Source organism: Papio anubis, chromosome 1, assembly GCF_008728515.1.
Source record: "Papio anubis isolate 15944 chromosome 1, Panubis1.0, whole genome shotgun sequence".
In the NCBI taxonomy this organism is placed as follows: Eukaryota; Metazoa; Chordata; class Mammalia; order Primates; family Cercopithecidae; genus Papio; species Papio anubis.
In genome coordinates this window covers 14884139-14898425 of record NC_044976.1, presented here as the reverse complement: position 1 = coordinate 14898425, position 14287 = coordinate 14884139, and the positions used below count along the sequence as shown (strand labels likewise).

At 51.3% G+C, this 14287-nt stretch overlaps 1 protein-coding gene across 6 annotated transcripts in view; it reads left to right on the top strand.

The window, feature by feature from the left end:
- The window catches only part of SPATA21 (spermatogenesis associated 21), a 47507-nt gene that overhangs the window by 14313 nt on the left and 18907 nt on the right, over positions 1 to 14287 (top strand). For 4 of the 6 annotated variants that reach the window (XM_017957549.3, XM_009200149.4, XM_017957551.3 and 1 more), the window contains 3 exons: positions 1720 to 2003; positions 2357 to 2405; positions 13583 to 14025. In XM_017957549.3, coding sequence (XP_017813038.2) covers positions 1720 to 2003; positions 2357 to 2405; positions 13583 to 14025 — 776 coding nt within the window. Of the gene's footprint in view, positions 1 to 1719; positions 2004 to 2356; positions 2406 to 12720; positions 12796 to 13582; positions 14026 to 14287 lie in introns of those variants that run through there. The other 2 variants (XM_009200150.4, XM_021936483.2) reach the window with 2 other exon arrangements.

The following is a 14287-nucleotide window of genomic DNA, read 5'->3' as shown; positions in this document are numbered from 1 at the left end:
CACCTGTAGTCCCAGTTACTCAGGAGGCTGAGGCAGGAGAATGGCGTGAACCCGGGAGGCGGAGCTTGCAGTGAGATGAGATCACGCCACTGCACTCCAGCCTGGGCAACTGAGCAAGACTCCATCTCAAAAAAAATAAATAAATAAAAATAAAAATTAGCCGGGCATGGTGGCAGGCGCATGTAATCTCAGCTACTCGGGAGGCTGAGGCAGGAGAATCACTTGAACCCGGGAGGCAGAGGTTGCAGTGAGCCAAGATCACGCCATTGCACTCCAGCCTGAAGGACAGAGCAAGACTCTGTCTCAAAAAAAAAAAAAAGAGAGAGAAAAAGAAAGAGATTCATGTATTGTGTGTATCAACCTGTTGTTCTTTTGGTTGCTCAGTAATATTTCCATTCTATGGATATACCACAATATACCACATTTATTTTCTTTGTTTTCTTTTCTTTCTTTTTTTTTGGACATAGAGTCTCGCCTTGTTGCCCAGGCTGGAATGCAGTGGTGTGATCTGGACTCACTGAAACCTCTGCCTCAGGTGGGAGGTTGAGGTGGGAGGTTCAAGTGATCCTCCCACCTCAGTCTCCTGAGTGGCTGGGATTACAGGCACACACTACTACGCCCAGCTAATTTTTGTATTTTTAGTAGAGAAGGGTTTCACCATGCTGGCCAGGCTGGTCCCGAACTCCTAACCTCATGTGATCCACCCACTTAGGCCTTTATTTATTTATTGTTTTAAGAGACAGAGTCTCACTCTGTCTCCCAGGCTGGAGTGCAGTGGTGTGATCATGGCTTATTGAAACCTCCGCCTCCTGGGATCAAGTGTTTCTCATGCCTCAGCCTCCCAAGTAGCTGGGATTACAAGCATGAGCCACCATGCCTAGCTAATTTTGTATTTTTAGTAGAGACGGAATTTCGCCATATTGGCCAGGCTGGTCATGAATTCCTGACTTCAAGTGATCCACCTGCCCCTTGGCCTCCCAAAATTCTGAGATTGCAGGTGTGTACCGCCACGCCTGGCCAAAACCCCTCTTTTTAAGGAGCCTCGTGAAGGATTCTTGTTCTTTGAAACATCCCTTAGAAAATCCCATTTAAGGCTGGGTGTGGTGGCTCATGCCTGTAATCACAGCACTTCGGGAGGCTGAGGCAGGAGGAATGCTTGAGCCCAGGAGTTCAAGACCAGCCTGAGCAACATAGTGAGACCTCATCTCTACCAAACATTTTAAAATATCAGCCAGGCATGGTGACAGGTATCTGTAGTCCCAGCTACTTGGGAGGCTGAAGCAGGGGGATCCCTTGAGCCTAGGAGGTTAAGGCTGCAATGAGCTGTGTTCATGCCACTGTACTCTAGCCTGGGTGACAGAGTGAGACTTGTCTCAAAAAAGAGAAAAAAATAAAACACACACACACACACACACACACAAGAAAATCCTATTTAAAGGGGATCTTCTCAATTTTCCATGCTCTCATTCCACTCCCACAGGGAAGTGTGGTTCTTTGGGTAGGCCACGCCTTCTCTGGGCTTCAATTTCTTCACCCCTCAAAATGTAGGAGTACCTGTGCTGCCTTCTAGGGGCACTGGGAGAATTAAGTAAGATGATGCCTGAAGTGCTGGGATCCTAGTAAGTGTGTCATTACTGGTCTCCAGTTCACCTGGAGCTTTGAGGTTCACCTGGGAACCAGGATGGAGCTCCCCAGCCTTAGTGTCCTTGTCCTTGGCAGGGCCCCGGGTATCAATCCACCCTCGGTCACCAGGCAGACATGGTGCAGCCAGCAGAGCCTTGCTGCCCCTTGGTCGGCCGTGGCCAGCCACTGGGAGACAAGCGCCCCAAGGAGGCAGATGTCCCACACATCAGGCCACAGGAGGCTCCACCAGAGCCCAGCCCAGGGGGACATGGGGACAGCTCTCAGGAAGCAATGCCCCCAACATCCACGGTGGCTGCAGAGGAAAAGACAGCTAGCTCCTTCCTGCCATCCACGCCTGGACCTACAAAAACAAAAGGAGGGTAAGTCACCCTCCAGTGCCATCCCCTGCCCCCAACAAAGATGCCCTTCTGCAGAGTTTCAGGTGAGGTGAATTCTAGTCCAGACTGCTCCTGACTCAGTAGAGGACCTTGGGCAAGTCATGCTCCCCTGGGTCTCAATTTCCCCACCTGTGTAACGGCTGGAATACCAGAATGCTTGGTTCCGTGAGCCTGTGTACATGAGGATGTGGGGAAATAAGGAGCCCCCTGAGATGAGAAGGCCAAGGGGATGAGGCTGGGGTGGAAGTGGGTGTCCTCGGGGCTGAGAGGGGAGGATAGGAGGGCAAACCTTCAGCTGAGCCCTTCCCCCACCTGTGGGTTTCTCCTCTATTCAGGGGTGAGGCTGTGGAGACCCAGCCAGCACCGGGGCCTCTTCCTCCACCAGTAAGTAGGGCCATAATGGGGATGGGGACGAGCTGTGTAGGGGAAGGGCAGGGGGGATCAGGAGGAGGAAAAGGGCAGAGGCAGATATGGCACGTCAAACCCCTATTTGGAGTCAAACTAAGGAAGGTGTGTGTGGCTGTGTGAAAGTGCACATGGATGTGCACACGTGTGTGTGTGCCTGTGTGTCTGCATGTGTGTGTATTCTGAGTGGGCGTCAAGAATGCTCTTACACTCTGGAGCCCTTGGGTTCATCCCAGGTGGTGGCTTCTTCCACATCAGCATGGATTTCTTCCACCCATTTGCCCTCAGCCACAGCCACACAATCCAAAGTGTCCCTGAACACCTGGGAGGCTTCCCCAACCTCTCCCAGACACCCTCCCCTCCCCCGGCTCTGCCACTTCCTAGTTCTTTGACCTGACCGGGCAACCTGCAAATACACAGTCACTAGCATGCCCTGCCAGCACCTGCCCTGTCTCATCCTGCTGTGTTCATTGGCAAACCCCACCCTGGCTAAACCCACCCAGCCTTGTATCCATGTTAAGCAGCTCAACGAGGGCTGGAGAACATCCTGTCTTATTGATGGGTTTCACTTTCAAGCAGTAACCACTCATGTCGGATGCTGCCGGCAAGTCTCACTTTTCCATGGCCACACCGCCGTCCCCTCTGCTCTAGGTCATCATTTCACAACAGCATCCCCCACGCCCCTCATCTCACCCGTGTGTCACCGACAAACAGAAGCATCAGATGAGAAGAAGCATTCCCAAACCCAGCACACTCCCTGCCTTGATTTGGCTGCAATGGGAGCTGTGAAGATGGGCCCCAGGTCCCATGGCTGTCTCCCCATTTATTCATTAGCTCTGGTCCCCTCCCCCCACCACATGATCCCTCTCTGCATTACTACAGGATGATTCCATCAGCATACAAACATGGCTTAGCCTCCACAATATCAAAAGCTGCCTTTCTTTATTATTTTTCCTTTTTTTTTTTTTTTTTTTTTTTTTTTGAGACAGAATCTCTGTTGCCCAGGCTGGAGTGCAGTGGTGTGATCACGGCTCACTGCAACCTCCACCTCCTGGGTTCAAGCTACTCTCAGCCTCCCGAGTAGCTGGGACTGCAGGTGTGCACCACCATGCCCGACATCAAAAGCCATCTTTCTTTGCTCCCCTTTGCAGCACCGTCCCTCAATAATTGTCCCCCTCACCTCCTCCGCTTGTCCTTTCTCAACACGTCCCCATATGAGAGCTTTTATCGGGGTCTCCATAATCTCCATTTGGCTTATCAAATGGAAAAGCTCTGTCCTTACAGAGCCCACCTCGAAACAGCAGAAGACACAGAGGCTCCCTCTCTTCTTCTCAATGCTGCCTTCTGCAGGCTCTGTGACAGCCCCAGCTTGGTTCTCCTCCCATGTCACTAGCGACTCCTTCCCAGTCTCCCTCCCTAATTCCTCCTCATCTTCTCCACCCTCGGGGCTCCACGCTCTGGTCTCCCATCTCCATTCTCTGCCTGGATGATCTCATTCAGTCCCTCTAATGATTCCCAAATCCACATCTTCAGATGAGACTTTGCCTTTTTTTTTTTTAATTGACACAGGCTAGAGCGTCAATGTTGCCCAGGCTGGAGTGCAGTGGTGCAGTCTCAGCTCACTGCAACCTCTGTCTCTGAGATTCAGGCGATTCTCTTGCCTCAGCCTCCCGAGTAGGTGGGATTACAGGCACGCACCACCTCACCTGGCTAATTTTTGTATTTTTAGTAGAGACAGGGTTTCACTATTTTGGCCAGGCTGCTCTCGAACTCCTTACCTCAGGTGATCCGCCTCGGCCTCCCAAAGTGCTCGGATTACAGGCGTGAGCCACCGCGCCCAGCCATAGACCTTGCCTTTAAATTCCATGTTCATATATACAATGGTCTACTTGAATTCCCTCTGGCTGGCTAATTCACTTCTCAAATATGACCACAGCAGTCTTCTTCAGTCCAGCAAATGACACTGCCTTTCTCACCCAAGGGGCTCATGCAACCCAGCTCAAAATCACGTGATTCCTCCTTTTCCCTCGATAATCCTTTCACGTGTGTCAACAAGCCCTGTTTAGTGCTACCTACAAAATAAATCCTTCCACCCCCTCTTTCTTTCTTTCTTTCTTTTTTTTTTTTTTTTTTTTTGAGACGGAGTCTCGCTCTGTCGCCCAGGCTGGAGTGCAGTGGCCGGATCTCAGCTCACTGCAAGCTCCGCCTCCCGGGTTCACGCCATTCTCCGGCCTCAGCCTTCTGAGTAGCTGGGACTACAGGCGCCCGCCACCTCGCCCAGCTAGTTTTTTGTATTTCTTAATAGAGACGGGGTTTCACCGTGTTAGCCAGGATGGTCTCGATCTCCTGACCTCGTGATCCGCCCGTCTCGGCCTCCCAAAGTGCTGGGATTACAGGCTTGAGCCACCGCGCCCAGCCGTCCACCCCCTCTTTCATTACCCTAGTCCAAGCCTCATCTTCTTAGAATAAGATCCAAAATCTTCACCAAGATCCATAAAGCCCTATGTCTAGCCACTCTGGTCTGACCTCCAGCCTTTGAATATACTAAGCCTAGTCTCACCTCAGGGCCTTTGAGTGTGCCTGTGCCTGAACTCTCCTCCCTATAGACAGTCTAATGGCTAACTCTTTTGAGTCATTCACTTTTCAATTTCGACATCAGTTTTTCCACAAGGCCTTCCCTGGCCAGCCGATCTCAAGGAACCTGTCAGCCACACTCAGCCTATCACATGGCCCTGTTTTATTGTCTTTGTAGTACTTTCTCCCTCTGACATGATCTTTAAGCTGTCAACAACCTATTCATCATCTAGAATGCAAGCTCCCTGAGGGCAGCCTCGCTAGTTGACTTACCCTCTGTGCTTTGTGCCTCAAACAATGCCCAGCACGTGGTAGGTACTCAACAGGAATGTGTTGAATAAATGAATGGATGGGAATAAGACAAGGTACCTCTCTGAACTGGTGAGAAGTCAGATGAGAAATAGGAACTAGGCTGGATGCGGTGGCTTATGCCTATAATCCCAGCACTTTGGGAGGCCGAGGCGGGTGGGTCACCTGAGGTCAGGGGTTCAGGACCTGCCTGGCCAAAATACACAAATTAGTCAGGCATGGTGGCGTGTGCCTGTAGTCCCAGCTACTCAGGAGGCTGAGGCAGGAGAATCGCTTGAACCTGTGAGGTAGGGGATGCAGTGAGCCAAGATCACACCACCGCTCTCCATCCTGAGCAACAGAGCATGACTCTGTCTTGGAAAAAAAAAAAGAGAGAGAGAGAGAGAAATAAGAACTATTCCTTGCCTGTGCGTTTCCACCTTTTCCCCCATCCCTACCCCATGCACAGAGTGGGCTGGATACTGTGCAGGAGAAGCGGAGAGGGCACAATTTGGCTCCGTAAGTACATACTGAGTCTCTGTGGCATACCAGGCCCAGTGCTTGGAGGGAAAGGACAAGGAAAGCCGGGGAGGGCTCCTGCTCCCTGCTCCGGAGGATGCAGCTGAGCTGGTGGCACCACAAGAGATGAGAGTCCTGGACAGGAAGTCCTACAGGCACTCAGAGGAGCCCTGGGACCATTGGGTAGCTTTCTGGAGAGGGAGGACTGATATTAGACTATACAGAGGGAACAGAATACGAACAGAGCCAGGGAGTAGAAAGGGGAGTAGAAAGGGGAGTAGCCAGGGATGGGTGCAGTGGCTCACGCCTGTAATCCGAGCACTTTGGGAGGCCAAGGCGGGTGGATTACCTGAGGTTAGAGTTCGAGACCAGCTTGGCCAACATGGGGAAATCCCGTCTCTACTAAAAATACAAAAAAATTAGCCAGGCATGGTGGCAGGCACCTATAATCCCAGCTACTCAGGGGGCCGAGGCAGGAGAATCACTTGAACCCGGGAGGCAGAGGCTGCAGTGAGCTGAGATTGCGCCGATCGCGACCAGCCTGGGACAAGAGTGTGAGACTTGTCTCAAAAAACCCACAAAAAATTAGCTTAGACGGGCATGGTGGCAGGTGCCTGTAGTCCCGGCTACTCAGAGGGCCAAGGCAGGAGAATCACTTGAACCCGGGAGGCAGAGGCTGCAGTGAGCTGAGATCGTGCCATTGCACTCCAGCCTAGGCAGCGAATGAAACTCCGTCTCAAAAAAAAAAAAAGCAAAGAAAAGAAAGGGCAGCCAGGCAGCAGCAGACCCATCACAAGGAAAGTTACAGAGAGCAGCAGAACAAAATACACCTGATCGTGGAGAGGGCCATCATCTGGGCCTCATGGGACAAGCATATTGGATACGATGATCAGAGCGGCTGAAAAGCTAGGCTGGCTGTGATATGAAGCATCCAGTATGTGAGGCAGGCTCACCATGTACTGGTTACCAACTTGTCTGAGTCCAGTGAGGCAGAATATCCATACATACATGTTATATAAAACGGGTTTATTACTAAAGATGGGCAGCAAAGGACAACAGAAGCATAGGATCCACTGTCGGCTTGGCCCCCAAGGCTCAGGAAAGCTGTCTGGGGCAGAGGGAGTCTTGTCTACATGTGCCCCACTTGCTGAGGGACCCCAGAAAGCAGCTCACCCTGGGTTTTATACTTCAAGATGACATGCTTTGCTGGGCTAAAGCCTTGAAGGCTGTCCTATTTCTGGGGCTCAGGGGAGTAGAACAGATAGATCCTGGGGGGTGTTGCAGCCAGTCCCTCCCTATCTTAGGATATTGCATTCCCAGCATATTCTTTAACTATATAATCTTCAGAACTATATAATTCTTTAACTATATAATCGTTTTTAACAAGTGAAAAATGAGAGAGAACTAGGTGGGTCTAAGGCCCACCTGCACCCGGAGACCCGTCCTGCACGGTCCTAGAGTGGAGCATTTGGCCTTAGCACTCTAACGTCCCTCTTAACACCTTGCACAGAGCTGGAAGAATAAATACTAGATTAGAGCACCCCGAGGCTGGGGACTAGGCACCCCTGTATCCACGCGACTGCACAGTGTGGCACAGGTGGATGAACAGATGGGCGTGACGGTCACAGGGAGCCCCCACAGGCTCAGGGGTAGCAGGGCAGTGACACAAGAGCTGCACAGAGGTCAACCCAGTAGTCTGTGCAGGACACGTAGTGCCAGGTCGAAGGGGCTCAGAGAAGGCAGAAGGAGGAATCCAGGTGTGTAAGGGCTGGAGAAGCTGGAAGGAAAGATGTCAGGGGCTTGGCACCATTATTCACCCACAGTTGCCTGCTGGGAGCAGACCTTGGTGCTGGGTCCTGAAATAATAGGACATATTCTGAGACAGACCCCTACCCACCTTGGGGCTCAGAGTCTGTATCTGCAACAGGGGCAGAGGCCTTGGACTTCAGAAGCCCTGTAGTCGCCAGAGGGCCAAGATGACAGTGAGGCTGGATTCATGGCCACCATCTTGGGCCCCCAATATCACAATGGAGCGGGAGCCCCAGAACTGCCTTTTTTTTTTTTTTTTTTTTGAGACAGGATCACATTCTGTCGCCCATGCTAGAGTGCAGTGGCACAATCTTGACTCACTGCAGCCTCCGCCTCCTGGGCTCAAGCAATCCTCCCGCCTCAGCCCCTTCAAGTAGCTGGTAGTACAGGCGCGAGCCACCATGCCTGGCAAATTTTTGTGTTTTCTGTAGAGACAGGGTTCCACCATGTTGCCCAGGCTGTTCTCGAACTCCTGAGCTCAAGCGATCCACCTGCCTCAGCATCCCGAAGTGTTAGGATAACAGGCATGAGCCATCGCGCCCGGCCCAGGCCCGGCCCAGAACTGCTTTTGATTGCTAGTTTGTTTTAGGCTTCACAGAAATTGAGCATTTGCCTTTAATTCAGGAAAACAATTAAAGGAGTTTTTGGCATGGGAAAATTGGGTCTCCTTTCTAGGCTTCAGAATACTCGACTAGAATTTTTTTTTTTTTTTTTTTTGAGATGGAATTTTGCTCTTGTTGCCCAGGCTGAAGTTGCAATGGTGTGATCTCAGCTCACCGCAACCTCCGCCTCCCAGGTTTAAGCAATTCTTCTGCCTCAGCCCTCCCCAGTAGCTGGGATTACAGGCATGCGAACAATGCCCAGCTAATTTTGCATTTTTAGCAGAGACGGGGTTTCTCCATGTTGGTCAGGCTGGTCTCAAACTCCCTACCTCAGGTGATCCACCCGCCTCAGCTTCCCAAAGTGCTGGGATTACAGGCGTAAGCCACCGCACCCGTCAACTATAATTATTTTCAACCCTACTGCTTGCTAAGTGTTTACTCTGTCCAAGTGCTTTATTTACGTTATCTTGCTTCTCAGACGTCACTGAGAAAAGTGAAATAATCAGTGTTTGGTTAACATACATATTGAGGACGGCATACCAAACACAGTTGTGAAACTGGTGACTTCATGGTGAATGGAGCTTGTGACCTAGTTGGTGGAAAGTCTAGACCATTACATGTCAACAAATAAATACAGTTTAGGCCAGGTGCGGTGGCTTACGCCTGTAATCCCAACACTTTGAGTGGCTGAGGTGGGCAGATCACTTGAGGCCAGGAGTTTGAGACCAGCCTAGGCAACATGGCAAAACCCCGTCTCCACTAAAAATACAAAAAAATTAGCCAGGCTGTGGTGGCGCACACCTGTGATCCCACCTACTTGGGAGGCTGAGGCATGAGAATCACTTGAACCCGGGAGGCAGAAGTTAGAGTGAGCCAAGATCACGCCACTGCATTCCAGCCTGGGAGACAGAACGAGATTCTGTCTCAAAAAAAAAAAAAAAAAAAAAAGACTCTAGGCTCACACTCATCAGGACGCCTGCTCTAACAAGAAAAAAAAACAGAAAATAACAAGTGTTGACAAGGAAACTGGAACACCCATGTACTGCTGGTGGAAATGGAAAATGGTACAGCTACTGTGGTAAACAGTATGACAGGCCAGGCATGGTGGCTCACACCTGTAATCCCAGCACTTTGGGAGGTCGAGGCAGGCAGATCGCTTGAGGTCAGGAGTTCAAGACCAGCCTGGCCAATATGGCAAAACCCTGTCTCTACTAAAAATACAAAAATTAGCCAGGCGTGGTGGTACACTCCTGTAGTTCCTGCTACTCCAGGGGCTGAGCCAGGAGAATCGCTTGAACCTGGGAGGCAGAGGTTGCAGTGACCCAAGACCGTGCCATTGCACTCCCACCTGGGCAACAAGAGCAAAACTCTGTCTCAAAAAAGAAAGAAAAGAAAAGAAAAGAGAAGAAAGAAATGAAAAGAGTATGATAGCAGTTCCTCAGAAAATTAAAGATAGAATTACTACTATACGATGCTGAAACTCCATTTCTGGGTATATACCCCAGAGAATTGAAAGCAGGGTCTCAAGGAGATCTTTGTACACTTATGTTCATAGCAGTATTATTCACAGTGGATAACAGATTAAAGCAACCCAAGTGTCCATTGACAGATGAATGGATATGCCAAATGTGGTCTGTACGTACAATAGATTATTCAACCTTAAAAGGGGAGGAAATTCTGCCACATGCTGCCACATGGATGAGCTTTTTTTTTTTTTTTTTTTGGATACGGGGTCTTGCTCTGTCGCCCAGGCTGGAGTGCAGTGGCGCGATCTCGGCTCACTGCAAGCTCCGCCTCCCGGGTTTACGCCATTCTCCTGCCTCAGCCTCCCGAGTAGCTGGGACCACAGGCGCCCGCCACCTCGCCCGGCTAGTTTTTTGTATTTTTTAGTAGAGACGGGGTTTCACCGTGTTCGCCAGGATGGTCTCGATCTCCTGACCTCGTGATCCGCCCGTCTCGGCCTCCCAAAGTGCTGGGATTACAGGCTTGAGCCACCGCGCCCGGCCATGGATGAGCTTTGAGGATATTATGCTAAGTGAAATAAGCCAGTCACAAAAAGACAAAGCAATTCCACTTACATGAGATTCTTTTTTGTGAGACAGAGTCTTGCTCTGTCACCCAGGCTGGAGTGCAGTGGCATGATCTTGGCTCACTGGAAGCTCCACCTCCCAGGTTCACTCCATTCTCCTGCCTCAGCCTCTCGAGTAGCTGGGACTACAGGCACCCGCTACCACTCCTGGCTAATTTTTGTTGTTGTTGTTGTTGTATTTTTAGTAGAGACGGGATTTCACCATGTAGCCAGGATGGTCTCGATCTCCTGACCTCATGATCCGCCTGCCTCAGCCTCCCAAAGTGCTGGGATTTCAGGCGTGAGCCACCGCGCCTGGCCTTATATGAGAAACTTAGTCAAATCTGTAGAGACAGGAAGTGGAAATGGTAGTTGCCAGGGCTCGGGGGAGTGGTGATAGGAGGTTATTATTTAATGGATATGGAGTTTCTGTTCTACAAGATGAAAAGACCAGCCTGGGCAACATAGCAGGACTCTGTCTCTAAAAAAAAAGAAAATCGTTGGCTGGATGCAGTGGCTCATTCCTATAATCCCAGCACTTTGAGAGGCTGAAGCGGGTGGATCACGAGGTCAGGAGATCGAGGCCATCCTGACCAACATGGTGAAACCCTGTCTCTACTAAAATACAAAAAATTAGCCAGGCTTGGTAGCGTGCACCTGTAGTCCCAGCTACTTGGGAGGCTGAGGCAGGGGAACTGCTTGAACCCAGGAGGCGGAGGTTGTAATGAGCTGAGATCATGCCACCACACTCCAGCGTGGCAACAGAGCAAGAATTCATCTCAAAAAAAAAAAAAAAAAAACAAAGAAAGAAAATCATTAAGATGGTAAATGTGGCCGGGTGTGGTGGCTCATGCCTGTAATCCCAGCACTTTGGGAGGCCGAGGCAGGCACATCACCTGAGGTCATGAGTTCGAGACCAGTTTGGCCAACATGGTAAAACCCTGTCCCTACTAAAAATACAAAAATTAGCCAGGTGTGGTGGTGCACACCTGTGATCCTAGCTACTTGGGAGGCTGAGGCAGGAGAATTGCTTGAACACAGGAGGCAGAGGTTGCAGTGAGCCAAGATCTCCAGCCACTGCTCTCCAGCCTGGGCAACAGAGTGAGACTCTGTCTCAAAACAAACAAACAAACAAAGATGGTAAATGTTATGTGTATGTTATCACAGGAAAAAAAAAAAAGTTGGAAAATAAAAACAAGGACTCTAGGTCTGTGGCGTGAGCCACAGGTGATGTCATTAAGTGAGACACAAGCCTGGATAGCAGCAGATGAGAGGAACCTGAGGTCTCTGCTTTGCTCCTGTTCTAGACACCCAAGAAGAGATGTCAAGGAGGACGTCTGGTATTAGGAAGGACAAAGAAACGTGAGGAAAATGGAGTCATGGGCAGGAAGACGACTTCTAGGGAGGGAGGGAGCCCAGAGCAGGGGGAGGACTGAGGACAAATCCCCGGGTCTCCACAACACTGAGAAATGGAGCACGAGTGAGGAGGAGCCAGCACCAGAGGCAGGGGCAGAGCAACCAATGAGGGGCGGGAGTCTAGGGCAGGAGGCATTTCCAGAAGGACAGAGTGAATGAGCATCTGTGTCTAATGCTGCCAAGGGGTCAACTCAGATGAGGGCAGAGATCTGACCGTGGCATGGCAAGAGCAGCTTTAGGGAGTGCTAGGCAGAGCCTGATTGGAGATGGAAGTGTGGAGTCAGGACAGCCAATGCTTTCAAGGAATTTTGCAATAGAAGGGGAGCAGAGAACTGGGATGATGGAGGTGAGGTGGTATCAGGAGACTTTGTTTTTTCTTAAAGAAGGAAGATTAGCCGGCTTTGGTGGCACACATCTGTAATCCCAGCACTTTGGGAGGCTGAGATAGGAGGATCATTTGAGCCCAGGGGTTTGAGACTAGCCTGGGCAAGACGAGACCCTGTCTCTACAAAAAATTAAAATATTAGGCGGGCCTGGTGGTGAGCACCTGTAGTCTTAGCCACTTGGGAGGCTGAGGTGGGATTATCCCTTGAGCCCAGGAATTCAAGGTGGCAGTGAGCTGAGATCGTGTCACTGCATTCCAGCCTGGGCAACAAAATGAGACCCTATTTCTTTCAAAATAAAAGAGGGAAGATGATAATATATTTACATGCTAATAGGAGTAATCTGGTGGGGAAAGCAAAGTTGATAACTTAGGAAGAGAGAGTGTGTAGTAAGCACAGCGTCTTTGATTGGGAGAAAAGCCTGGCCTGGCAGGAGGCAGAATGGGGACAGCCAGTCCCTCTGAGGAGAGGGAACAGGTGCAAGAGAACCTGGGGTTGCTGAGTGAATGAGAATACAGGAATAAAAGAGGCAGCCAAGGTCCTGCCCTCAATAATGCTTACCTTCTGGTCAGGAGGGCAGACAACAGGCATGAACAAGGCCAAGTGGTGGGACTGGGAGTAACTCACTCAAGACCATGGCTCAGCCAGGTGTGGCGGCTCACACTTGTCATCCCAGCACTTTGGGAGGCCAAGGCGGAGGATCACTTGAGGTCAGGAGTTCCAGACCAGCCTGGGCAACATGGTGAAACCCTGTCTCTACAAAAAATACAAAGATTAGGCCGGGTGCAGTGGCTCATGCCTGTAATCCCAGCAATTTGGGAGGCCGAGGCAGACAGATCACCTGAGGTCAGGAGTTCGAGACCAGCCTGGTCAATGTGGCAAAACCCCGTCTCTGCTAAAAATATAAAAATTAGCTGGGTATGGTGGTGCATGCCTGTAGTCCCAGCCACTCAGGAGGCTGAGGCAGGAGAATCGCTTGAACCTGGGAGGTAGAGGTTGCAGTGAGCCAAGATCACACCACTGCACTCCAGCTTGGGAAACACAGCAAGACATCATCTCAAAAAAAAAAAAAAAAAAAAAAAAGATTACCTGGGCGTGGTAGTGTGCAGCTGTAGTCCCAGCTACTCTGGAGGCTGAGGTGGGAGGATCACTTGAGCCTGGAAGGTCAAGGCTACAATAAGCTGAGATCACGCCACCGCACTCCAGCCTGAGTGACAGAGCAAAACCCTGTCTCAAAAAACAAAAACAACAACAACAACAACAAGAAAACAAACCCAGCTCACTGGGAGGTAGCAAGTCAAGTGTTGGGGAGGATGTGGGGCAGGAGGACGTGGGGCAGGAGCACAGTGGGGTGCATGTGAGATTTGGGGTACATCCTCCAAAGGCTCAGAGAGTAAGGGGCAGTCTGAGGATCTCTGGAGAGGGGATGGCAGGGAGGAGCTTTGTGGGACACTCTGGCCTGCTAGAGGCTTCCTGGATCCCCTCCCCTATCCCCAGGAGGTGAGGGACATTGGAGAGAGGCGGGAGCCGGACCGTGTGCAGCAGCAGCCTCAGAAGCCCGTGGTGGCTGCAGGGACACAGAACCTCAGGAAATTCCGGCAGGGCTTCATGAAGTGCTTGCTGGAGGTGGAGAAAGTGGAAGCGTCCCATCGGAGAGCCTTGAAGGCCCGGTCCCTGACAGCCCAGAAGTCCCCCAGGACCCTGACCCCAGTGCCCACCTCATCCCCAAGCCTGCCTCAGACCCCTGCCTCGGCCCCTGCCAGTGGCCCATCGTGGGCCAGGCTGTCAGCTCCTGGGCCAGAGCCTGCCCCCGTGGGAGCCCCGGTTCCCACCTCCACGCCTTGCCCTGTCCTGCTGTGCCCTGCCCTGGACCTGGGCTGGAGAAGGATGGAGCTCTCGCACCACAGCAGCGAGAGAACCCTGAGCTACGCCAAGGCACGGTAGGAGCCCCCGCTGCCCACCTGCCTGCTCCTGAAAGGCCCCAAAATCAGAGCCTTGTCCCGGATGCAGGTCCCTGTCCCTGTACCTGCCTGTTCCCTCGTGTGTCCCCCACTCTCCATTTCTCCTCACGTGTCTCCTCTCCGCATCTCCCACGTCTCTGCCTCCTCTTCCATTTCTGACCCCTTTTCTAACTCCCCCGAAGGGGTCTCCCTCTAGTCCCCCTCTCCTCTATCCCACTCCTCCTCTGGGTCTCCTTTTTCC